Below are 26,463 nucleotides of genomic sequence, written 5' to 3' on the forward strand. Positions count from 1 at the left end.
GGACCTTTTCCTTTCCAATCAGGGCCTAGTGACGCCTGGGGATGGGGAAGGAGAGTAAGCCAAACCACACCCTGACTCAGATGCAGTCAGGAGTGACAGCACGTTTATGTATGTTTTATATCTAAGTATGAAGCAGGGAGAGAAAAGAAATATGCAGACAGGTGGCAAGAAGCAGTAGAGCTGGACTAGGGAGACAAGAAAAAAAAGGTAAAAAGTAAGAATAAAAATACTGAGTTTTGAAGATAGACACAAGCACAGAGCATCTGCTTCTCTCCCAGCCCTTAGTGACAGCTTCCATTTTAAGAACCCAAATTCTGGGACTTCTCAAATAAGCGTAGTGCAATTTTGGTCTCATCATCTGATTAGTGTTGTACACTAAAACTACAATACCTATATCTGGGAAACTACCGAACTATTTGCCAAAGGCTTGAGAAGTTGTGATTAAAGCTATTTATCTGTATAGTGCTCTAAAAATACTAACTCAAGCAATTGTCTAAAAAAATCCATAAGTTGTTTAAATATATTCCTGATCTAAAATTCTAGAATTTAAAAATTCTTCTCATTTCCTTAATTTTTTCTTTCACAAAATAAAAATTTAAAAATTTAAAAATTACAATAAAATGTACTGACCACTTAATATTCTAACAAGCTACTCAGGGACTAGAAAATAGTATTAAATAATTCAAAGTGTATTCTTTTATGCATTAAGTGGCTTTTTGACATATATGGAGTAGGATTATGATTATTTGAGGTTTTAAAAAAATATTCCTTGAGAATGTGTTGAATGTTATGTTAATTTTTAGCGTAAAGGAATTATTTTCTTTCATGAGTGTAATTGTACACTTAAGGCTTTTAAGAGTATTTTAACCAAGGAAGCTTAAAACTATGGCTTTTTGTTTGATTTTAATAACAGTGATCACAAAAACAGATGACACTGTTGGCACTTGACCCAGCGGAGAGCATGAAACTAAGTCACCAACTAGAAATGTTCTATCACTGCTTGGGTGGCCCAGACGTTTGGGGTTAGTTGCAGCTGCGTTTGGGTGGCTTTCCTGAGAACAAAGTGATTGCCTCAGGCTTGTTGGTTGGAGGAGGGTGATAGTAGTATTAGCCATTTAGATCTCTTTAGTGAAGTGGTAATGTTAGTTGAGCACTTGTAAAATATACACTGCAAAAATAAAATGTAAAAAACACAACTCCACATTTTGTTAACATTACTTAGTTACTTTTTATCCTGCAAAACCAATAAGTTGGCCCATTACATTATGTATGCTTTTGATCATTTTGGTATGTGATCAGTTAGAGTTTTTTCCTCTTTAAGGCATTCTTACTAGCCTGATAGTGGGGTTTTAATTCTGTACATACAATTAAAATTTTTACCTTGCTGCTACATAGACATATGTGGAGTAAGAAGTTAAAATCCTATGCCCCTGCCTAGAGAAAACCACTAGGTGTATGTGCTTCCAAACATTTTGCATGTTTTTGTACTTTCTACCATTCTGTTGATTTGTTTACTTCTATATTTGCATCATACTGTTTTGATACCTGAAAGAGAAAAAAAATCCTTCCTTAATTCTTTTTTTTTCAAAAAATTTTTAACCTTAAACATTTATTTGCTTTTCCAAAAGAACTTTATAATCTGATAAGCAACATTTTATTGCTGTTTAGATAGTATTTCATGCCTTTACTTTTATTTTTATGTATGATTTATTCATTCAGTAATCTGTATCTTTTCTCTTTTTCTTACATTTCAGAGTCCTGTGTATGGAAACTCACATGAGTCAGTTCAGTCTAGAAGGGTAGTAATTTCTCACAACATGGATAAAGCTCTGAAAGAAGGTAAGGAGTAAATGAGAGAACATGATTACCATGTAGCAGCAGTTCATTATATTCTGAAAGGAAAATAGTCTCTATTAATTTACCCAGCTTTCTCCTCTGCGTATAGCATTAGGATTTTTTTCTTCATGAATTTTTATTTGATGACTAAATAAGTGCATTCACGTTTTAGTAGAAGAGATGGGATTTAAACATTTTATTAAGTATGAATTCCTAGGTCACATGAAGTCAGCCAGCCATGTGGAGCTTGTTCTACCATATGAAGCAAGGATCTGTTTTCTGTTCCTAAAATACTTATCAAGAAATAGTTTCTTCTTTTAGATGTAACCTAGAGAAGGTGTATTGGGAAAAAATATACTCAGGCTGACCAATAGACAAACCAGTTAACCAGATTAAGGGATAGTGGTCAACTTTCCAAAAGAATGAAGGATGTACAGGTGAAATTTGTACTGAGGAAGGTTGAATGGGGGATCGTGGAGGGTACAGTGTTGTTATGTCTGCAAGTGGGCATAAGTCAGTGTAATTCTGAATACCAAAGTTTGATAGGGGGATAATAGATGGTAATAGAGGGAGATTTGACTTGCGGTGGTCAAATACCACATAATGTGGTCTACAGATGACGTGTTGTAGAGTTGTATACCTGAAACCTAGATAATTTCATTAACCAGTGTCACCACAATAAATTAATTAAAATTTTTAAAAAATAAAAGATAATGTATTTTAATTGAATTAAAGTTTAAAAAGCAATTTTAAAAATTAAATCCAAAAACACTGACAATTTCAGTTATATGTGCAAAAAAAGGTATGAGTTTTTCAGGTGAATACATGATATTAGATAGGAAGTTAAGAAAGAACTAAATAAATGATACATAAGCAAGTGTGTTTTACTTGTCATAGTTCACAGAAAACACCATATAACAAGTTGAAAAATGAATACTGTGTAAGTACAGAGACAGTTTGAAATTGTGTGGTTTTATAAAAATTTTAGAACAGGGACTGTAATTACACTTTAAAAATATTTCTGTTATATTAGTAAATTGTGATGACTTTGATAAAACTTACTGGATTTAAAATTTGACTTTTATTCTTAATCTCAAAACCGTGCTTTTGAAAAGTAATTTCCAGTTGCTTTTATTGAGGTAAAATTAACATACTTTGAAATGCACAGATCTTAAATGTACAATTCAATAATTTCCAGAAATGTATATAATCATGTAACCACAACCTTCTCAGAAAATTTGCCTCATTAGTTAAGTGCATCCAGCAATTTTTTTATTTCAAATATTGTACTTTTCATGTTAAGAATTTCTTTGGTTCTTTTTTGCATTTTTTTGCTTCTCTGCTGATATTTCCTCACCTGTCACTTATTATTACTATTTTTATCTTTAATTCCTTGAACATACTTATAATAGCTACTTTAAAGTACTTGTATGCTAATTCTAACATCTAGGCCATCTTGGGGTTGGTTTCTATTGTTTCTTCTCTTAACTGTGTGTTACTTTTTTTGGATTTCTTCTCAGGTCTAATTATTTTTAACTGTGTACAGAACAATGTGAATGCTACTTTCTTGAAAAATGAATACTGTTTTCTTCTGGTAAATATTAGTTTTTGTTTTAGTATGCAGTTTAATTTCCCACTGATAACCTTGAAGATACATGGTTTTATACATTTTTTTTAGGGTGGATCTATTTGGATTTTGTACTTAGTCTAAGGTGAATCCCTTCTTCCTGGGACTTAGGCTTGACTCATCTGTCTCATGGTCCTACCACAGTTTCAGTGGAAACCCACAATCATACCTCTAACTGAGCAGGACTCCAACTCCAAACTGTTGCCCTGTAGTGGACAGCTATTGAAGTCTCTGCTTGGCTCTTTTAACCTTCCAGGTGTTTCAGCCTTCCACTGGTCTCCTTGTGGTCTTACCCCCATACATGTGTAGTTTAGAGTCATCAACTGGTCTGAGAGTTTATACCCAGGTTTTGTGGCTTTACCCTTTTTGGTATGTTCTGCTTTTATTTCTAGCTGCTTGGGTGGTTTCTAACTCTGTTTTTTGATATCTTAAAAACACACACACACAAAACAGATGTTTAGTCTAAGTTTGAACTGCCTTGTGTGTCTAGGACCTTTGAGTGCCTTCAGGGGAAAGTTTTATAAATGTGAGTTGTACCCAGTGCTAGTCCCTTCTTTCAAGGAAGTTTCTACCTACTTTGATAGCTCCTAGTGCCTTTAAGTAGTTCTTAAATTTTTTTCTTCAGTCTGATATAAACTATCCCACCATCCCTGGAACTGCAACTCCCTCAATTTTTTTTATTATTTTAAATTGTTGTTAAAATACATGTAATGTAAAATTAACCATCTCAACCATTTTTAAGTATAAAGTTGAGTAGTGTTAAGTACATTTTCATTGTGCAAAGTCTCTAGAACTCTTTTCATATTGCAACACTGAAACTCTATACTTTATTAAACAACAATTCCCAATCCTCCTTGCCTAGCCCCTGTAACCACCATTCTACTTTCTGTCTTTATGAATTTGACTCTTAAGTTCCCCATATAAGTAGAATCATACAGCATTTATCCTTTTGTAATTAGCTTATTTACTTAGCATCATGTCCTCAAGGTACATCAAGTGTTGCAGCATGTGTCAGAATTTACTTCCTTTTAAGGCTGAATAATACTCCATTTTATGTATATACCACATTTTGTTTATTCACTCATTACCCATCAGTGGACACTTGGGTTGCTTCTACCTTTTGGCTGTTGTGAATAGTGCTGCTCTGAACATGGTGTTTCTTTTTTTTTTTTTTTTAATTTTATTTTTGTTCAAAATATTACAGATGTACCTTTTTCTCCCCAATGACCCGTTCCACCCCGTTCCTTCCCCCTCCCCAGTCCTTCTCCCCACCATTGTCCATGTCCTTGGGTTGTGCATATATGCATAAAATTCTTTGGTTACTCTCTCCCCCTCCACCCACCCGCCCTCCTCCATCCCTCTGACATTCGTCAGTCTCATCTATGCTTCCATGTCATTGAATCTATTCTGAACATGGTGTTTCTTTAATTTTTTTAAGACTTAGACATTTCTATGCACATAGGCATGGCATGTTTATCTAGGAAGGACCAATTTGTTTCAGGAATAATTTTTGGGGGAAAAGACAGGGCAGGGCTGAGACCTAGTTGACAAAAAACAGAACAAAAAACCCCCATGTTATCCTCAGGCTAATTTTTGTGCAGTGATTTCTTTTAGAAGAAAATATTATCCAAAGCCTTTGGGTAAGAACTTTAGTTAACTATATTTTGCTGCAGTAATTTTTTTGGCGTATTCTTAATGTTTACAATTTGCTGTGCTTTGTTTTAAGCCAAATGATTTACAAGGAAGTTAAACATTATATGAGCTACCAAAAGGAGAGTTATAGGCTGCTCTAAAGATGATTATTGAGAGTAAAATTTATGCAATTAGCAATAGTTATTAAAAAACAGTATGAATTTTGCAATAACTATATATGGTGCCAGTTGGGGTACTAGAAATTTTAAGGGGAACATTATGTAAAGTGTACGACTGTCTTACCACTCAGCTTTATACCTCAAACCAATACAAAATAAAATTGGGAAAAAAAGCAAACACAGGAAAAAATAAAATAAAAAAGATGCAGAGAGTACAGCCAAGAGAGTATTTCTCCCACTTAGCTCTCTGTCAGTGACAATTCTCACAGCCATGCAGACCATACCCCACACAGACCAAACCTAGAGTGAGGTTTCAGGTTTGACTAAGGTTTATCTAGTATATATATTTTAGTAATAAAGTGTATTAATCACATAGTCCTTGCCAATATGTTAACAAACTTAATATTCCAAAGCTTTTTACACAGTAAGCAAAATAATTATTTATTTTTTAGATCCTCACCTGAGGATATGTTTTTTATTGATTTTAGAGAGAGAAGAAGGGGGAGAGAGAAAGAAATGTTGATGTGAGAGACACATCTATCGGTTGCCCCTTATACACACCCCAACCTGGGACTGAACCCACAACCTAGGTATGTGCCCTGACCAGGAATAGAACCTGCAACCTTCTGGTGTACGCTCCAACCAACTGAGCCACCTGGCCAAGGCAACAAAATAATTATTCAAAATATTTCATTGAAAACCAACATGAGACAAATTTAAACCAAAGTTACCTTCTAAAAAATTTGGACATTTAACTTAATAAGGAATTAGAACCTAAAAATGTGTTTTGAGAAGGCTAAGTGATTTTATAAGCATTTAGAATATCTGTGGTGATTATAATTTGCATGTGTAGAATATTTTAATTTACATTTCTAAACCCTGGTACCAGTATATTTAATTGAAATTCTGAATATTATAAGCTATTTTTAGTAGACTTGCCTTGATAAAATTGAGGTTCTTTTGGTATGTTGCAAATTATAACAGGGATACTTGTTAGGGCTATAGTAATTTGAGTTCAGTTTATATGAAATGATTAAGAACAGTTATTTTAAAATTTCCCCCTGAAGTTAGTTTAAAATAGATAATGTGACTTGTTCTGCCTTCGTGTAAGACTTCAGTGTGCTGAGTAGAAAGAATGTTTGGCAGGAGGCTTGGCTTTGCCACTGGTTGGCTTTGAGCAAGTTATTTCGCTTCTCAGAACCTCAGTTTGTGGAGGGGATGAAACTCAATTACTGTGTAGAAACCATGGTCTATTTGTTTGTTGCCAATAATTGAGATTGTAGGTTTGGTTCATTCCTGCTTTTGCAATTTAATTTCTTACATCTGGGTCAGAAATAATTTCTGCTTTTTTCTTAATGGAATAGTCCAGTTAGGGGCAAGATGTGTCTACTTTTTGCAGAATCTAGAAAACATAACAGCCATTTGTTCAAATTAATATCTGGAAGTGAGCAGAAAATTGCTGGAGGGCTTAGGAGATTCATTTGTTAGTTTTGCCTTTGTTTTGCCTTTTTTTCATGTTCAGTGGATATTGATTTCACCTTACATGCCAGAAGCCCTCTATAAATATTTATTTAATGAATAGTGAAAGATTGAGGTAGAACTGTTTTCTCTTTTCAGTGTCTGCCCTTAGTCCTTGCTCTTAGCAAGTAATTACTCTCAACTGTAAAGCTCAGTTATATTAGCTTCTCTGCATGAATGAGGCCAATGGAATCACTCTGAGGATTTATCTAAAAACCTTTGTATGTGTGTCTGTGAACAACATTTTTGATACTCTGTGTATGTTTTTGAACTTTGGGATTAAGATGCTATTTTGTAAATTGTTACAAAGCTGAGAAACTCTGGAAATATGGAAAAGCATTGGATATGCTTTCATGGTTGATATTCTGAGAAAAATGCCATTACAGGATATTAAAACAAGAGTAATGCTTCCTCTGAGCTGTGGGCTTTTGCAGATATGTGGAATCACCAGGGAGAGTGAATACCAGGCCTGAGCTGGAGATTCCATTTGCTACTCAGTTTTCTAAAAAAACGACACCCCCCCTTTTCCTCCAAAAAACAAAACCAAACAAAGCAAAAAACCCAACAACTTAAAGTTGGTACATAGTGGCCAAGGTGAATAAAATGAGCACAAAATCTTAGGCTAAAAAGTTATTTGAGAACTACGGGTTAGTCATTTGGGTGCCAGGCATGGAATAGGTCAGGGTCCTAATTTACAGTTTGTGCCACTGGATTCCTGGGGTAGATTAGCGTGTAGACAAGCAAAGCAGAGCAGGAAGATAAGTTATTTATATGAAATGATGTATGGTCACATCAAAGTGGTGTTTGAAAAAGGAAAGGAAGAACCTAGCGAAATAAGTAGTGATTAAAAAAGAGCCCAGTGTCCTTGAGTTGGGTACAAGAGTATGTGGCCAAATGTTTTGCTTCCCTGGGGCCCTAGTAGGAGTCACCACTCAAGCCCAGACCTGCTTTCTTGCAAAGATCATTGGCTTCCTCTTTTTTTTCTATATTGACTTGAGCTGCCTTGAGTAACGTGGAAACCACTGTACACATGTGGCTTGTCCAAATTGAGCTGTGCTGAAAGTGTGAAATACACACTAGCCTGTGAGGGAAGAGTCAGCATGAATAACAGCAAAATATTTCATTAGCGATTTATGATACTGATTGTATGTTGAAATTATAATATTTTGAATATATTATATTCAAGCATATGATTAAAATTAATTTCCTGTTTCTTTTTCCTTTCTTAACGTGGCTATTAGACACTTAAGATTACAAATGTGGCTTTCCTATTTCTACTGGACGGCACTGGTGTTGGAGCTAAGGTTATTTAATTCCAAGGCATAGAATTCATCCAGAATTGAGAAAATAGAGACTAGGACTCTTCCAAAGAAGGTGGTCAGCCACAGCTGCTGAGACCGGTGTGATTTCTGACATATGGGGTTCTTCCTGCATTAGCCGGAGTTTTGTTAGGAGTCAGAAAACATGTAGTAGTTGAACAGGGAAAGTTGTAACATAATTATTAACTTGTAATATGGGGTGAACTGAGGGGTAAAGAGAACTCTGAAGACTATGGGTGAGCAGATGATGGGAGCGCTATCTCTAGGGCTCTCTCTGGCTGAGGCAAAGCACTTTAGGAAGAGGATTCCCTCCTATAGGGAGCTGAGATCAGGTCTCAGTGGGGAGGGCACAGCCTTGGCCCACTTGTTGGTGGAGAAGTTTGGGGAGATACCGTAGGCTGGGGGAAGCCACCTATAGGGTGCCAGCAGAATTTTCTGGGAAGCTGCTCTCTGGGTGCTTTTGGAACTTGCTGGTGGTGAGCACCATCCAGTGCCCCTCCTGCTGCTGTCAGTGGCACGTCACAGAAACAACCCAAGAAGAGCACACAGGAACCAGGAAGAGCACCCCTTCCTCCTCAGTGACCCCCAGCACCCTCTGCTGATAAAACTTAACATTTTGACAGAGAAGAAATGGGTACAGGTCGAGCTCCAATATCAAAGCATGGCAAAAAAGGCTGAATTTGGAGCTGAGAGGCAATACATTGACAGCTGGCACGCCCATAAGTGTGTTGCCGTTGTCTAAGATGCTCTGTTTCAGATAGTTGGGCACCAAGATAGGCTATTTAGAAATTGGGCCATCCAGGAGAATCCAGGACATATGATCGCCGGTCACCACATTCCAAACTTCTAGTTAGATGAGAATCTCATTTTGAAAGATTTTAGGGAAGATTATGTCTTGTTTTGTTTTTTACTCTATGTTTCAGACAGTGAGTATTGAGTAGTAGGTGGCCAGTCTCTGGTGGAAATGCTGTTCGGTGTTGCTTCTTTCATCTGAGTTTTGCTCTCTGTTTATCCCCGGTAGTGTTTGACTACAGTTACAGAGATTATGTGCTGTCCTGGTATGGGAACCTCAGCAAAGATGAGGGACAGCTTTACAACCTGCTCCTGGAAGACTTTTGGGAAATCGCCAAACAGCTGCACCACAGACTGAGCCACGTGGATGTAGTTAAAGTCGTCTGCAATGATGTTGTGAGAACCTTGCTCACTCACTTCTGTGACCTGAAAGCTGCGAATGCCAGGTAAGTGTTCTAATATGAAAAACCTCCCTCTCCTTTTTTTCACATGGGCATCTTGTTCTCATTGACTAAGGGATCACAGCCAAGACAGAATTCTAGAATATTCTATCTTGCTGACACTTGGCTTGAAATGTAGACATATTGAGGGGAGTAATTACAGTGTTATGATGGAATAGATTTTTGAAAATAACTTTCTAACAGAAAACCACTTTAGAGACTTGTTTAATTTTGTAAATAACTTAAACAGTGAAATGAATTTTACCAAGACAGCACTATCATCAATTATTTATAGTATTATGGATACCTAGAAGTAGAAAATTTAAGTATAATGTTTGATACTGTGAAGAGTATCTGTGAGTTTACAATTTTTAGAAAAGTTTAAAGTTTGTTTTTGTTTGTTTGTTTTGTGTGTGAGTCCTGTGTTGAGCATCACCATACCTTGAAAATTGAATTTTAAAAGAAACTTAATATTGGAGCTTGTGGGATATAATTAGAGCTGTTTCAGTGTGAAAGCTGGTAATATTAGGCTTGCTGGCTTTTTGCACCGTTGCACTAGAGAGGTTTGTTCAGTAAGCGTTGGCATCCTTATTGGGCAGGTGTAACTCATATTCTTTTCCAAGAAGGGCTGTCATTTGAGTTTATCAGAAAGCCATCTCATTCTGCCCCTGATGTTGCTCAGTGGACCTCGTTGCTAAACACACTTGTAGAGCAGCCGCTGCCCATTCTCAGCTTATTGCCTCTCTCCCTATATTGTCTTCTCTCCCAGGGTCTTACCTGGCACAGGTTTATGGGACCAGAGTCCACCGAGCCAGCACATGCTTACTATTCTCCAACTTTCTGCCCCCCCAGTGTTTTGAAAACTGGCACCCATAGTAAAAAACTGGCACCCATAGTAAAAAATACATTTTATATCCTGACCCAATTTAATATAACAGTACATGTGATAACTGATAACTGATATATTTTGTTCTTTAACATTTTTTTTAAAATGTTGTTTGAGACTAAGTAAATTTTTATTTCTTGTGGGTCACAACCCATGGTTTGAAAAAACTGCTGTAGAGCAGTGGTTTTTGGTTTTTGGTCTCAGGAGCCGTCTACTCTTCACAGTTATTGAAAGCCTAAAAGAGCTTTTGTTTGTGGGGTTATGTCTCATGGTGTGCTGGGGCCAGCTTGTCCTGGTTTGCAGGAGCTGACTGCATATCTCTTCCCAACTTTGTGAGTTCAGTGGCATCACGTTATTAGCTTGTAATTGGCCATGGTGGGGTATTTACTCTGAAATGGGTGAATGCTGGGTGAAAATCAGAACTTTGTTTTTCCCGTTGGAGAGCCAGTTGTTAAACATTTACCAGCTCACCACTTATAGCTATCAATATTTACCATATTAGATATTACAACTAAGAAACTTTAAAGTACAAGAATGCATGGTACACTTTCCATTAACCGTCAGAGTGATGATGTCGTCACACATCTTTTAGCCTCTGGAAAACCCCACTGTGCTTGTAAGACTGAGAGTGAAAAAAACAGATGACATTTTTATATTACTATGAATATAGTTCTGGCCTCAGAGACCTCCTCCTGAAAGGGTCTTGGGGACACATAGGAATCTCCAGACCACCCTTTGAATATTGCTGTTTATAGAGAAATTAACTTCCAGTAAGGGAGTAAGTGAACTAATAAGAACATTGAGGGATAGGACTGGTGGGTTACATCCCCAGAAGCTTCCACCTCTCCTTTCGAGGGTTTAGCAGCCCCTTGGAGCACCTGCTGATTTGCTATGGATCTGCTTATATATATAAAGTGTTCCACAGTTCTACCTGTCAGACACTGTCCAAGACTTGTTTGAATTCAGTGGAAGCTCCTTTTAAAGTAAATCATTTAAATTATGTTCCAATAGAGGACAGTATTTTAAATCAGTGTTTTATTCTAGTTAGAAGACTGCTGGATTTAGGTTTGGGAGAAGAGCAAGTGGTTAGAGAAATTAGTATTTTTATTGTTACCTAATTTTAACATGAGAATATATTTTTCATTGAGACACTTACCAGCTTCTGAAATTACTGCTTTTGTGAATAATATGAAGCTATTATAGATAAAGCATCAGAGTAATAGAAATAGAGAATTGATTTCATTTTAGGAGCTCCTTTTCCTTTGGGCTTCTAGTTGTCTTATGCCCAGGGTTGGTTTATTTTACTGCTATCGAGGCTCTGCCTAGATGCTCTAGTAGATGATCCTTATTAAAGAAAAGATTCTATCACTGTCCTCTGGGATTATGGTTATTTGAAAAAGTGCCAGTAGGTCACTGGCATTTTGCATATAGATGATCATGTGTGCCCTGGAGGTGAACCCTGGAGAGCTAAGATCTGCCGGTCTATCATCATTTACACATCTCACAGTGAGACTGGTAGACTGCACATTTAGGTTTGTTAGCTGGCTCTGTCCTTGCCTGCCCAGGTGAACTGTGCCCTCGTCCTAGAAATCTCCACGAGTGTGCAGATATCCACTGGCTGCGAAATGGCGTGACAGCCTGGGAGGCTCCAGTTGAATTGGCCACTATCAGACGAGAATAAACTGCATTAATAAAAGCAACACATCCTCTGGTGGATGGTTAGGCAGGTGTGTGGCGGCAGCCTTGCGGTCGGCCTGTGTTTATCTCCAGGCCAGCATCCTGTTGCTGCTCTGAGCCAGTCCAGACCTCGTTCAGTTCTTGCCTCTGCTTCCCCTTCCTTTGTCCCTTCTGTCTTGTTTAGCAGCTTTCAGAAAAATCTAAGAATGATTGTTTTTTATGCCATTAAATTGATAGCATCTTTAATTTTGTAGTCTCTTTCCAATCTCCGTGTTATGTGTACCAGTCAAGCACTGGCCTGCTGCTAAGGGGGAAGAATCGTCTTTTTATTCATGCATTTTCCTTTATCACTGTGATTTTTTCCTCCTCTCGTCTGTCCACCCTCTAACTGGAGAGTTATTTCTGCCATTTATTGCCTCTGTGATTTGGACTGTTCACTTAGCCACACAGATCCTTAATATTCTCACCTATAAAAGGGTGATGATCGTATATACTTCTCGGTGTAAATGGGAAATTGAAATAAGAATGTACATATGAAATTTACAGAAAGCCCTTGTCCTCACTCAAGGAATGAAAACCCAGAAGTAAGGAGTAGAAACTGCAGGAACATATTCGTACTGAATAAAAAGGGTGCTGCTGGGGTTGGGCTGTGGCGCACCAGAAAGCCGGGTGCCGTCTCCTGGCCTCGAAGCAGCCGTGTGACTCGTGATTCTTCCTCGGCTTCTGAAGCAATACCTGCTACCCACTTTCCAGGGAGCATCATGGGAATATCCTCCTCAGAGTTGGCAGAGGCTTCCAGGGAGGCATTCACCTTTCCCCTTTTCCAGAGACCAAGCTCGTTTGACCAGCCTTCTGACCTGGCTCACTCCGGTTTTCCCCTAACTTGGCTCTAGGAGGGAGAGGAATGGGAGGAAGTCTGAGGATCAGGCTCCTTTCATTGTCTGCCTTCTACTGGAACAGGGAAGGGACTGTGTACACTTTAAGAGGGATCTTGCTGTTATTTAAAGAAGCCTTTTTTGTAAAAGTGGATTGTGTTTTTGGCCTACTTCCCCCAGTAATAGTAACCAAATATATATCTTAAAGTGTCACCTTAAAAGTGCTAGAAATGACAAAGTAGCATCTAAATCTTACTATATAGAAATATCAACTCTAGCTGGCAGCATAGTTAGAGTTTAAAATAATTGAAGGTACCATTTTAAAAAGGTCAACATATATTAGCATATGTACAAAGGCTTGCTCTTAAAGATCTCTGTTCGTGTTGTTGGCTTTGCACATTCGGGTTGAATACCTGTAGTTTGTTGGAGAAGACAAAGAGGAAACCTTTCTTTTTTAGTATATATATTCTAGAAACCGGGCTTTAATCTCTCGTGCGTAAAGAAATCACAGATTACTTCTGAGAGACACTAGTCATAAGGCTGCAATATGCATTTATTTGTTTCATTTCCTCTGTAGTACCTAGTATGCTTCTTCCCCATCCATTTAGTGATTTTTTATTTTTTTCCTCCCAGTATTGGCCAGAAGTTACTGTGAGAATCCCATAAACTTTGCCTCTTATCTGGAAAATATTGGAAAAATTACCTCCCTAATCTTTCTTGAATTACTATCAAGATACTGTATGGAAATGAGGTATAGAAAGTTCTGTCCACTCCTCTTCACTCAGATCCTCCAAATTAATGGCCCTTGGATGGGGATGGGGTCAGTGCCAACAGAGTCTGTGGCCAAGGTTGGCAAAACTAGGTGGAAAATAGTTGGGAGCCTCACAGAAGGCGGTTTGCCATCCAGCTGTGTAGCATCAAGTCATGGTCTCTCCCCAGTGGAAATACCATAGATTTTTAATCCCATGATCACTAGTCAGGACAGTTGGCTGGTGCTCCTGGCTTATGCTTTGTTAGCGTTTTTCTTTGAAAAGTGGAGCTGTAGATCACACTTCTGAAGAGAACTCAGAGACTTAAAAATAACCTTGTTAAAGAAATACTCATACCTTTTGGATTGTTGCTATGATTTGGGAGTTATCTGTAACTGTTGATGCTACTTCTTAAGGTTTGAAATCCCAAAAGGCGATGCATTTGCATTTTTCCAGTGATTGAGAAAATGATTGACCATTGTTGTTGAGGAGTGGACACACTTATTAAAACCAATGTATTGCCCATTTGAAATATTTTTTACCTAACGGCATATAACCGAATTGTTTCTAGAATTTTCTTTCCTTTTTCCTCTCTCACGTATTTATTTTTTTAGACAAGAAGAACAGCCGAGGCCTTTTGTGTTGCATGCATGCTTAAGGAACTCGGTTGAAGAAGTACGATTCCTACAGACATGTTCTCGGGTTCTGGTGTTTTGTCTCCTCCCTTCAAAGGATGTCCAGTCTCTCAGCTTACGTATAATGCTTGCAGAAATTCTCACAACAAAAGGTAGACTTTCACAAGTAATCGATATTACTAATGCGATAATTGTGCAAATGCTTGTGCTACACACTGTGATTGATAACACTTTGTAGGACACCTGTGTGGACCTGCATACTAGAAATATGAGAATTAACATATTTTCAAAATTTACGTTTAAATGTCACTTAGAGAGTGCATCATTTGGCCATATGTGACAAACAGATTTTTATATAACATTACCAAATGCAGAGTCCATTTTGTTGTTTATTTTGACATAGGATAACCAACCCTATGCTCTCCATAGGGAAGCAACCATTTGGGGTAGCTTTTGAATTATCTAGGCCAACAATATATCATTAATGAAAGAGTATCTGTAGTCAAACTCCAGTATGCATTTACTTTAAAATACCTTTGCTACAAGATTCACTGATAGTGCCTATATGTTATATCATGAACTTGGAGTAAATAAAAAAAGGAACTGTACCAATATGATGTGGTTACTAGAAAAAAGTATATCTAGGGAAATGCTTAGCCAGGATAAGAAAAATGAAAGAAGATAGAACCTAAGCAAAATATTTTCTATCTCAGAATTTCAAATAAATAGTGTTGCATTTAATATGCATTGATTGACTGTCTCATTTATTATTTCAGGATTAGCCAGTGGTGCCCATTAGCTGATAAAATCAACTTCAGAGAGAAAGGGAACCTTTGAACCTAAAGTTAATGAATGAATTTGTAATGGTGTCAGTGACTTTTTAACAACTTCCTCCCTGAGGTCCACTTTCAGCAGTTGGGAGAATGTTGACTTTCATCTTTTGGCAGACAAAACATTGAGTCTTATAAAGAAATAAAAGAAAGAAATCAATGTACTTAATTTTGATAGCTTTCTTAGCAATTTGGGATAAGCAGCTGTGCATTGGGTATGTTTGTATGTTTCCCACTTGGGTAGTTTAAAAATACTTCCCAAGTGTAGCTTCAAGTTTCTGATATAAAGACAACTCCTCCCTTTTTCAGCTGTGCCTTCTTCTTCCCACAGTCTTGAAGCCAGCTGTGGCGTTGCTTAGTAATCCAGATTACATTAACCAGATGCTGCTCGCCCAGCTGGAGCGCAGAGAACACATGAACGAACGTCACAAGAGAGCCTACACCTATGCTCCCTCCTATGAAGAGTTCATCAAGCTCATTAACAGCAACTCCGATGTTGAGTTCTTGAAGCAACTAAGGTACTTGGTCTTCAATTAGAGCATGATAACAGCTGCTAATTATCATCCTCTGCCTCGCTAGGTAAAGAGAAACGTGTTTGCCGGGAAGCAGAAACAAAGGAAGTCTGTAAATCTCACCACTTAGGGGATAACCAGATTTACCCTGCTTCTCCTTAGCTGTGGAATTAGATTTGTCAAAGTATAATGTTCTTCAGACAGTTAGGTTATAGTAGACTGAGAGCTGCTTAGTTGGAGGGAGTGTCTGCTCCGCCGCTCTGATGCTTACCTTAGGAAGGCGTTGGAAGGGGAGGAGGTGTTTATACAGTTACATCGCAGAGCATTGTATTGATTTTCATTTTTCTTAGAAAACGTAGAGGCCCAGGTTTGGGAATAAGGGATTCTTGACTAAGTGTTTTGAGAAAATACATTTGAGATGTACCCCAGGAGTCTCTTTTATAGAAAAGTTCAACCTCACTTAATCGTACTTGAGATATTTTAGGGGCGAGTGTGTGTGTTTTTGATTTATCTTTTTACAGTAAGTATGTACAGTGTGATTATATAGTGTGTAGTTTGTGGACTTTCTAGGCTTCTGTCTTGGTAGTTACCCTGTGCTTAGTGTCCCCAGATGATGATACATGGGGAAGGAAGGAAGCTCTGGTGTGTCATTTTGCTTCTGATAAGTAATTTTGGTAAATCATTGATGGAAAAGTAAAATCTTGGCTGAAATTGGATTTTTGGACTATTTGAGGATTTTATACTTGTCTTATTTGCCTCTGAACTAGGTTCAACATTGTTACAAAAAGTTGCGAAAAAACTTAAAAAAAAATTAGAACTAATTATTTTGAGCAGTGAACTATTGGTACTCTAGCATCATCTCTCATTTTGTATATGAGGACAGTTCTTCATATTATAAATGAATCTTGATAAGAATCAGTGGCTTATCTTCTTCAAAATATAGTAGCCAAAGGCCCAGGACTAGAAATGCTGCAAATAGCTTAATGTTGACAGTTCATCACCTAGTAGGTAAAGAAGTAGCTCAGCAAGAATTGCCCTTTGAAAAACAAAATCATGGTCTCTCCTACCCCAGGATGCTTGGACAACGTGTCTCCATAGGCGCCTTGTGGATCACGTCAATCTCCGTGGCCAAGGATTACACAAGAAATTCTGATTTTACATGTTCCCCTTTCCCTCTAATACATGATGAAGCAAAAACAGCATGAGCACTAGGTCTTTCTCTAACATCACTTCCCCTTGATCTCAAAATAGGGCAGCATTGAAGGATAGCACACTGGGAGTCCTGGGAAAGCAGCCCTCTGAGGACTGGGAGACTTACAGGGCAGGAGAAATGCTGAACCAAAGAGTGACTTTTTCAGATACTGAGATAATTCACATACCATAAAATTCATCATTGTAAAGTATACAGTTCAGTGGGTTTTAGTACATTCAAAGGCTGTGCAACCGTCACCAGTAATTCCAGAATATTTTCATCACCCTGAGAAGAAACCTGTGCCCATTAGCAGTCACTCCCACTCCTGTCTTCTCCTCAGCTCTTAACAACCAGTGCTCTACCTCCTATCTCTATGGATTTGCCTGTTCTGGACATTTCATGTAAATCAAGTCATCTGACATGTGGCCTGTTGTTACTGGCACTTATTTCACTCAGCATAATGTTTTCAAGGTTCATCCATGTTGCAGCATAGATCAGTACTTTATTCCTGTAGTTGGCTGAATGGTACTCCATTGTGTGAATATGCCCTATTTTATTTATCCATTTATCAGTTGATGGAAAACTTGGGTTGTTTGTACTTTAAAGAATGCCCTTTGAGTAATCATTGAGCATCTTCAGTAGCATTATCAGTGACTGTTGATAAATACAGTGTGGGGCAAAAGTAGGTTTATGGTTGTGAGTACACGAAACACAAAGTGTATTCTTGTATTATTGATTAATTATTGTATTATTTTCCATATGAACAACTAACTGTAAACCTACTTTTGCCCCACCTTGTAAATAAGAGTAAAGTAAAATATTGCAGATTCCTAACCTTTCTTGACCCCCAGCTCCCCCCACTCTATGCCTGCCTCCAGCAAGGAGTAAAGGAGGGCAGACAGCAGGACAAGGCATTGCTGTTGTGCACTGTTTCTGTTTCATATGTTGAATTCTCTGTGCCTTCCACCTTACTGTGAGACTTTGTGCTTCCAACAGAGTTTTTAGAGTCAAAGGGAGGACAGTTGGAGCACTTCAGACTTGGAAAGTGCCTGCTCTATTAGAAACAAAAAGAATACATTTTGGATTTAATGAAGTTGGTGTAATGACTGAGTTCAACTGGAGTGACCTATTCTTCTGATCTCCATCTCTTTATAAACTTGCAATTCCTCATGTAAATCTTGGGACATAAGTCGATAACTTCCTCCAGAAGGGCTGCAGAATTCTCTTAGAACAAGGAATGTAGACTTCTGGAAAGAGCTGTATGTGTTTGGCAATATCAGCTATGGGATCATGGTAATCCTGAAGACTTATGGCTCCCTCAGCAAGCTTGGCAAAGAGCCTTTGCAGAAAAAGACTGTAAGAGGCATTTTTCTCGGTGATGGATATACACATGCAGAGCTTCCTTCTGATTACTTTTGCACATCCAGCATTATCCCAAGGCAGCTTCCCCTGGACCTATGACAGTGAGGCAATTCCTGGGACTTTGCCGTAGAATAGAATGTCAGGCAGTTCTGTGCTGTGGCACTGGTATATCTTTTATCCATGGGGCTGTTGTCCCTAGTCACTGCATCTTAGGGACAGACCCAAGGGCTAACCTTTCTTCTCTGCTTCTTGCACAGCTGAAACTAGAGAGGCCACCAGGAACACCTCTGCAATGGCAGAGATTGATCACTTTGCTCAAAAAAGTAGATGGTGGTACATAAAGTATCCTCTTACTTGGCTACTTATTGTTTATCTGATAGAAAAATTGCTCTTTAGTCCAAGGTCAGGTCTGCTTATAGTTATTGACAGGCAAAATCACTTTTTATCAGACTCCTGTCTAAAGCCTACATCAAGGAGCTTTATCAGCTGCCTGGCACTGATGGAACTGCTTTCTTCCATTGTTGTCTGAACCACTGCGTTGTTTCTGATAAAATGAGAGTCTGACTCTCACCGCTGTCTGACTTTATTAGTGTTCTCGGCCCCAGTCTTCAAATTGCTCTTCATGAAATCTTAGGATTGGCTGCCTAAGGCAGGGGATGTGTCTTATTTAGACTAAGCAGTTGAAACTGTCCACTTTTGTTTTACACGCATTTGAGAGATGCATATTTTCCAAAGGGAAAAAAGTCATTTAATTCTACTCGGCTGGAATGAATTAAAAACAAAGAAACAAACCTTGAAGGTAGTATTTGAAGTTCTGCGGTGTTTGTTTTTCTGAGTTGCCATGAGATGCTTTCACAGTAGGATTATAGAGCTAGAAATGCTTCCTTAAAATATACTAAATGAGTATTTTTTTTTACCCTAGTTGTGTATCAAAATCACCCAGGCTTTAAAAAAATTACAGTAGGATATCTCACTTTCCTTAGCTACTCCCTTTTTCTTTTCTGGCATCCAGGAAGTCAAAGCGAGGATGTGGTGAGTGGATTGGTATAATATTTGGAATTTTCCAGGGTCTTCTAGTAGGAGCAGTGATCAATTATGTTAATAAAACAGGAGCCAAAAATCGGAATGTCACCTTGATGCAGGACAGTAAAGAGCAAGCTGAATAGACTTCCCATTCTCCATGGAGGCAGTGGGACGCTGACCACAGTTGGGGAAGACAAAGCAGAGCTCAGAGCGAGGTGCATCCATTAGTGAAACTCGACAATTGCAATCCTCCTGGAGGAAGAACTGTGTGTCCTTTGTTTTGAACATAAAGCTGGAGTCAGAGTAAACATTAAACAAGGAAATGAAAGGTTCTGCCCTCATGAGAACCTCTTGAAAAGGAGTGGGCCGATTGCTGCCTGGGAATGCAGCCTGAGCCATGTAATTCTGCAGCATATTTGTGAAACGTGCTCTAATGAAAAATATTTGCTCCTGCATGAAATGGGCAAATTTTTATTTAACTGGTTGGAGTGGAACCTGGGTGATTATACCGTACAACTAGTATTGAGAATCTCTTTTAATTGGAATACTCTCACATACGCTACCAATCTGAAGCTTTGGCTAGAGGTTTTGTCATAGAATTTGTTATATTTTAATTCTTTGAAAGCTGTTTATCGCTATTTGAGATATATGATAACTCTCATGGGAATAATCATTAATCAGGATACCTCCTTCTACCATGTTATCGTAATAAACAAAGGCCTTCCTGAGATGTGCTTAACCCAAGGTTTCTGGAAGCCTCCCTGTGACATTTCTGCTCATATTTTATTGATCAGAACAATTGTGATATAATAGGTAGTCTTATTCTGGGCAACCTCAGGCTCAGTTAAAACAGGAGGACTCTATTAGTAAGGAAGAAAAAAGGATAGGTTTGAAATAGGCAAATAGCCATTTTGACAGTCCTACATGTGCGTAGCTGCAGTGGAGCAGGACAGCACTACCTCTCACAAAGGCTCGAGGAAAACATTCCTTTCCTGGACTGGACATTCGCTAAGGTTGAAGAGATGCCAAGTAAATGCTCAAGAAGGGGGAAACGTTCTTTGTTTTTAAACTACCATCTGTTGAATATCTCGTATGTATTAGGCACAATGTCAGGGTCTTTATAATCATCACTGTCATTCTAACAGCCAGGTGTATTAGCTATATTTTTCTCATTGTGTGGTTGAAGACAGTAAAGTGCCTTGTCCTGGATCTCATAGCTAGTAAGTAACAGAGGCTGGACTTGAACTCAGGTCTGCCTGACTTCAGATCCCACATGTAAAGCTGAGTAACTTGCTAGCCAGGTGGGTAGAAAACAGCAGTGACACACAAACCCAGCTTGTGGGCTTTCCCACAGGTGTGGTGATAATTCTGCACTGTCTTTGAGTCTTTCCAGCAATATTCTTGCATGAGAAAAACACTGCCAGGAAGTGCCAGAGTCTAAGATGGTGGTAGATCTGCCAGAGAAGCAAGTCGTAATACAATCAGAGGAACCCGTGGCTGCCATAATTTCATTTACTGCTAGTCTAGTCTCTTATTAGATTTTTTAGTTGTGGATGTGTTTATTTCTGACCCCTCAAAGAGCAACATGGAAAATCTGAAAATAGTAGAGGACAGTCTAATAATGAATGAAAGATTTAAAATTAATGAGATTAAGGGTTATTTGGCTCGGAGAAGAGAAGCAGACCTTTTACCTAGTACATACTGAGATCGTTGTGGTGTTTTGTGTTTTGCTGGGATAAAGCAAGAGCAGTGGGCATGATGACTGGATTGACTTCAGCGATCGTAACTCACAGTGAGGTGGACTACTCAGGGAGTTGGCTAAATATTTTTCCTTTAGATATTAAGGGGATAGATTTTCATCTTCAAATTAGTTTAGGTGCATTTGCACATGAAGGTAATATATTAACAATATTAAAATTCTGAAAATTGGCATGCTTCTGTGTAAAAGAATTTAAGTTATTTGAATGTTCAGTGTTCTGAACAGTGATTCTGAAACTAGATTGTGAATCATGAGCAGTAAAATAGGATTACTTTATAGAGGAACACGAAAGAAAAAAATTGCACATGGCTGAGGACTGACTGATGCAGGTTTCAGAAATCAGTCAACACATACAAGCATCGGGGAAAAGGTTAGTGTGGGCGGGCGGGAGAGAAGATCAGCGGGGAGAACAAAGGGAAGCTTGGCAAGTTTTTATAATAACGAATATAAATTTAGTCAAAAAAATCATTAAAATGCGAGGCTTCCTATGAAAAATGTTCTAAAAGATGTTGCTTTTATGAAAAGTAAAAGTTTGTTGACTTCAGAATATAATTCCCTCTGTTGGTATCTGAAAGTAGCAAAGAATGCAGAGGTGGGACTCAGACATATTGGAGAACACCGATTGCTTTCATTTAGGAGCCGGGATAATTCAATATTGGCAGCAATGTAAAATCTGATATAAGAAGGGAATTTGGGCATAAAGAAGCTCAGATTGCTCTGAAATTGAGGGATTTATTCTGTGCTCCTCTCTCCATCCTGGGGTCTGGGCCATCTATGCCCGAGGAGTAAGACAAATGAAGCCCAAAGGGTCACTCCCATTACTGATGCATCATGGACAGTGTGGTCCATGTATGTAAGCAGTGTACTCTCTAAAACTGAGTCTCAGAATTAGACATTTCCCCGCCTAGCAGTGCTTGGCCAGAGTAGGTGGTGCTGGAGCAGAATAAGCCCCTTCCCTGCTTCTTCCCCTCCAACACCCACACTCTCGTCTCCTGGCAGGTGCAGCGTCCACTTGCTGGCTGGCCTTGGAGGCAGAGAACACATGCTTTTAAGAGGAAGGAGAACAGAGGGCTGTGTTTCACATGCCCAGTTCTTCCTCTGTGACCAGATTAAAAACCTCTTCCTTCTCTAGGGAGAGAGGAGAGGAGTGAGTGAGAGGTGGAGAAAGACCACGGATGGAACTTCTTATACTTAGGATGAAACATCAAGAACTGGGGTGAATGGGCTGGGTGGGTAATGCTTTTTTCTTTAAAAAAAAACCACTAAAAACTGTGGTGCTAAGTCCTTGCCCCACAGAAAAGGCTTTATGACTCACAAGGCCTGCTAAAGAAGAGGCGTGAGGAGCAATAGAGTGGTGTGCTGGTGATTTTAAAAACTGGCTTTTGTTTGCAGGGGTGAGAAACCCTGACTCGTAGCATTTGCTGATTTCTGTGGTGTTAACATTCCAGCTGTGGCCAGTTTACAGCCACTGGCCTGACTTCACCGAGTGTGGAGGTGGGGAGAGATGCACAGCAGCACACCTTTTACATGTATATAGTGTTTCCGCCTTACTGATACAATAGGTGTAAGCAATCGTGAACATAGAAAATAAAATGAATACGTACAGTTATTAGGAAATGTATGAGTTTTGAGTACTCTTACATTTTAAAAGATATAATTTAATTGTAAGTTTGCATAATGGTAGGTTTCATTCCTGAACATTTAACAGCCAGTCTCATGAGCTGGCTGCAGCACTGCACTGAGTAGCAGCCACACATGCTCTGTCTGTTGATGACCCTACATGAGACAAATGCAGTTCTTCTAGAGGTAGATGAGGGTTGACAATACAAGATGTCAAACCATAGTGATCAGTCAAACCTCTAAAGTAGACCTGGACTGTGACTATGGGTTTTTTAACTCAAATCCAGAGTCAGACAGACCTGCGTTTCACAGACCTGGTTTGTTTTTGCTTTGCTGCTTGCAAGCTGCATGACCTTGGGCTAGTCATGTAAACCCTGAGCCTCAGTTTAACTGTGGAATGGAGGCAATAGTTCCTATTTCATAGAGTGGTTGGGATAATTAAATGAGAGCATTCATGTAATGCATTAGCACAGTTCTCAGGACATGCTAGCCTTCCAATAAGAGCTGAAAAAATAACTGGTCAGTAAAAGGCTGTAAATTCTCAGGTCCTGACTCAAATAGGGTTCATAGAAGAGATGAGGCAACACAGTAAATCTTATTTCAGAAAAACTTCACTCACAATGTATAAGAAAGTTATTAGGACATACAACTAGGCAGCTGGGCAACATGAAGCACTTTCTGAGTGAAAATGCTTCATGTAAGAATTGAGAATACAGCACTGGTGCTGTACAAAAGTCTGTAAGTGTTAATAGCTGACATCAAGAGATGAAGAACACTAGTAAAAATGGTACAGATAGCAGAGAGGAAAATTTTGGCTTTCTCGAGGTTAACTAAAGAGCACCAGCTAGCCAGGGGCTTTGGACAAAGCTTTGGTTACTTCTGTAACATGTAATTCCTATAAACTAGAAAATGAATATATGGTAACACTGTTATTTTAGGAAGATTAAATGACATAAACAAGATTAAGAAAATAGCAATCACTTATGGCAAGCAGATAAAAACTGTCAATACTTGGTGTATGCATTTCCAGATTATTTTCTGTATATATATATATATATAAAAACATGAATTGTGTGTGTGTTTACATAAGTTCAGGACACGTCAGGCTGCTCTGGCCCAGAACTTTCTAACTGGTGTGGCTGAAATACAGTGTATAGATGTGTGGAGAAGAAGGTTTCCTCAGCCCTCGAGGTGGCTGGGAAGGGCCTAGGATGACTGGTCCAGTGTTCTGTTCAGATAGTGTTATCATTTGCTGTGTGTGCCACAGTGGGGAAAGGTTCGGAAGCACGCCTCAGTCTTGTGTAGAATCAGCTCCCTTCTGCACATAGAAAAGTGGAAAACAGGTGTGAACTCCCCTGTGGCAGAAAGGGTCTCTTACTCCTCCGAGTCTTGACTCAAAGTATTGGCCCTAATGGTACTGCTGCTCCCTGGCCCTGTATACCATGAGACATACCTCCTGAGAAGGTAGCTCAGAATCTTGTTATCCTCAGCAGTACTCAGACAAAAGCAAACCGAGACACTTTGCTTTGTTCATAATCTTGCTGAAGATTAGACATTTGGTGGCACCCAGTGTTGGCGGGTGGAGGAAAACAGACAACCTCGTGTGCTGCTGGGAGGAGAATTATAACCTTTTTGTCAGTTTTAGAATATGAAAAACAGGTCACAAAATATGCATTGTTTTTGATAGTTATTATAATAACTTAGCTGAAGGAAACAATCATGAATGTGTGGAAAGATTTCTCTGAGAATGTTTCTTGCAGTCTTATTTAAAATAGAGAAAAGCTTGAAATAACCAAAGTGCCTAACAACAAGGGCTGGGTAAAAGAAAAAAAATTGGCGCAGGTATATAATGGATTGCATGTAACAATGGGCTTGCGTCAGAATATTTACTAATGTTGGAAGGTAGTAACCGTAAATTAATAAGTTAAAAAGGCTCTAAGGCAGTATTTACAGCATAAATCCAGTCTTATAAAACAACAAAATATCATATTTGCCTAGAAAAATTATTATAAAGATATACCAAATGTTGTGATTAACTTTGAATATCGTGCTTTGTGTATTTTCCAGTTTTCTTTAGTGAACACATGTTCTTTAGAGAAAGTAAAAATTGGCTCAGTCTGGGAAAGTATAGTCTGTCCATCCATTTATCTGGCTGGGGTAGCAGACACTAAAGCAGCTACAAAGTCTAACAGGAAACAATCTCTCTTCCAGGTACACTCAACAGCTGTAAATGTCAGAATAATTTTCTTTGAGTGACTACTGCTTTCTTATTCGCTGAGAAACTGCCCTCTAAAATCTTACATAGACTATTAAAAACTTTGCTCTTTGAAATTCTATCTGCAAGAATGACACATCCTGCTTGTGCCTGGAGGATTTCAGTCACTTTGACACAAAGAAGCAGCCTCATTCGTCACCCCTAAGTCGAGATGCAGATAAGGGGTTTCTGGGCTCAACATTCCATGTCTACCTTAACTGTAGTTTCCAGGGCAGTGGGACCCTGGACCCACCTGAAAGTGACCTCTGTGCACAGTCTGTCCTTTCCCAGAATCCTACACTCACTGTCTTTGCCTTTGTTTGAGAGATGCCCCATGGTTCTTCTTGCTCAGTGCAGTGGGTCAATAAACCTGATTTTGTGTAACTTCAGTGGCTCTGGTGGTCTTAGATTGATTAGGCGGATGTGCTCTTATAGTCAGGAAAAAAGTAAGGCTACTTACAATGTTTTTATATATATTTAACACACACGCGCCATATCCCTAAATAGTGCACATCTAAAGAGTCAGTAGCAGGTTAAGAAACAACAGCAATAGTTAACATTTATTGAACTCTGACTGTGGGGCAGGCACTATCCCAGATATTTTAAAGGTGTCGCATTTCATCTTCTTATCAACCCTATCAGGGAAAATGCTGTTAGTCTTCTTCTTACAGATGAGGACTCTAGAGTTTTAAAGTGGAACTTTTCTCCTAGGGTGACACAGTAAGTGTTGAGAGCAGGACTTGAACACAGGCCGTCTGGTGCCAGAGCTTGCACTCTTAACTACTCTGAGACACTTCCTAAGTTGGGAAACAGCTTCAGCTTAGCTTCGTTTCTTCTCAGCCCCTTTAACTGAAGTCCCTCTAATGAAAACATCATCTCTAGACTAGTACAAGTAGCCTGTGGCAACTCTGAAAACATTATTTTTAAGTTTTCAATTTTGTCTTAAACACGTGTATATGTGTGGTGTTATTCTAATCTATAATATATCCCTGCTAATTTTAATATAAAAATAGTATTTTAAACCACTTACCATACTGTACACCCAAGACTAGGATTTGTCCAGCCTTTGGCGCTGCTAGGACATTCCAGCATGTGTATGCCCATGATGGCTTTAAAGTAATATAAAAAAAAAAATCTGTGTAAGTTGTGCCTAATGAAATGAAGAGACTATTCTTTTAATTTGGCTTGTAAATAATTTTGAAACCAGTTCTAATAGAATTCCACAGCTGTTCTGAACAGTTGACAGTAGAGGGACAATACGTCTGTAGATTTCTAAGGTGATTATTTTGAAGGACTGTGTAGCATTTCAGGTGAGCTTAAGGTTAATGGGAAGAGTTCATAAATACACACCTGCTCACCTGCTCTAAATCTTTATTCATTTAGTTAAGTGTGTAAATCCAGAGAGGTGAGGTTGAGACTCAGAGGGACAGGTGGCAGTGATCTTTGTGTGACTTTTTTCCCCCTTTGTCTCTGGGACAAAGGGGTACTGTAGGTAGGATCTTCATAGAGTTGAAAAGAGCCGAATTCTTTTTATGCTGCTTTCTCTAAATACTGGAGTTTACACTATCACTTCGGGAAACCATACACTAACAATCTCTGCACTTCTGATCCAGAGAATGTTTGCAAACGTCATTCCTCCTAATTCTTGAACCAAACTCGGCCCCAGGAAGGCCATGTCCACCTCTGGAGAAAGAAAGCCCAGTGAGTGAGAGGTGTCCCTGCAAAGCTCCCCAGAGGACTAGGAGC

The 26,463-nt window shown here is 38.8% G+C and overlaps 1 protein-coding gene across 6 annotated transcripts in view; it reads left to right on the plus strand.

Annotated features, from left to right (window-relative positions):
• Positions 1-26,463, plus strand: part of SNX25 (sorting nexin 25) — an 88,970-nt gene that overhangs the window by 23,443 nt on the left and 39,064 nt on the right. For all 6 annotated transcript variants that reach the window (XR_013998151.1, XR_013998152.1, XM_081128272.1 and 3 more), the window contains exons 2-5: positions 1,755-1,839; positions 9,133-9,349; positions 14,145-14,317; positions 15,327-15,513. Coding sequence is in view for 4 of the 6 variants with exons in the window: in XM_081128272.1 (XP_080984398.1) it covers positions 1,755-1,839; positions 9,133-9,349; positions 14,145-14,317; positions 15,327-15,513 (662 nt within the window). In the remaining 2 variants the exon portion in view is untranslated. The remainder of the gene's footprint in view (positions 1-1,754; positions 1,840-9,132; positions 9,350-14,144; positions 14,318-15,326; positions 15,514-26,463) is intronic.

The sequence above is a fragment of the Miniopterus schreibersii genome, assembly GCF_964146895.1.
Source record: "Miniopterus schreibersii genome assembly, chromosome: 2".
In the NCBI taxonomy this organism is placed as follows: domain Eukaryota; kingdom Metazoa; phylum Chordata; class Mammalia; order Chiroptera; family Miniopteridae; genus Miniopterus; species Miniopterus schreibersii.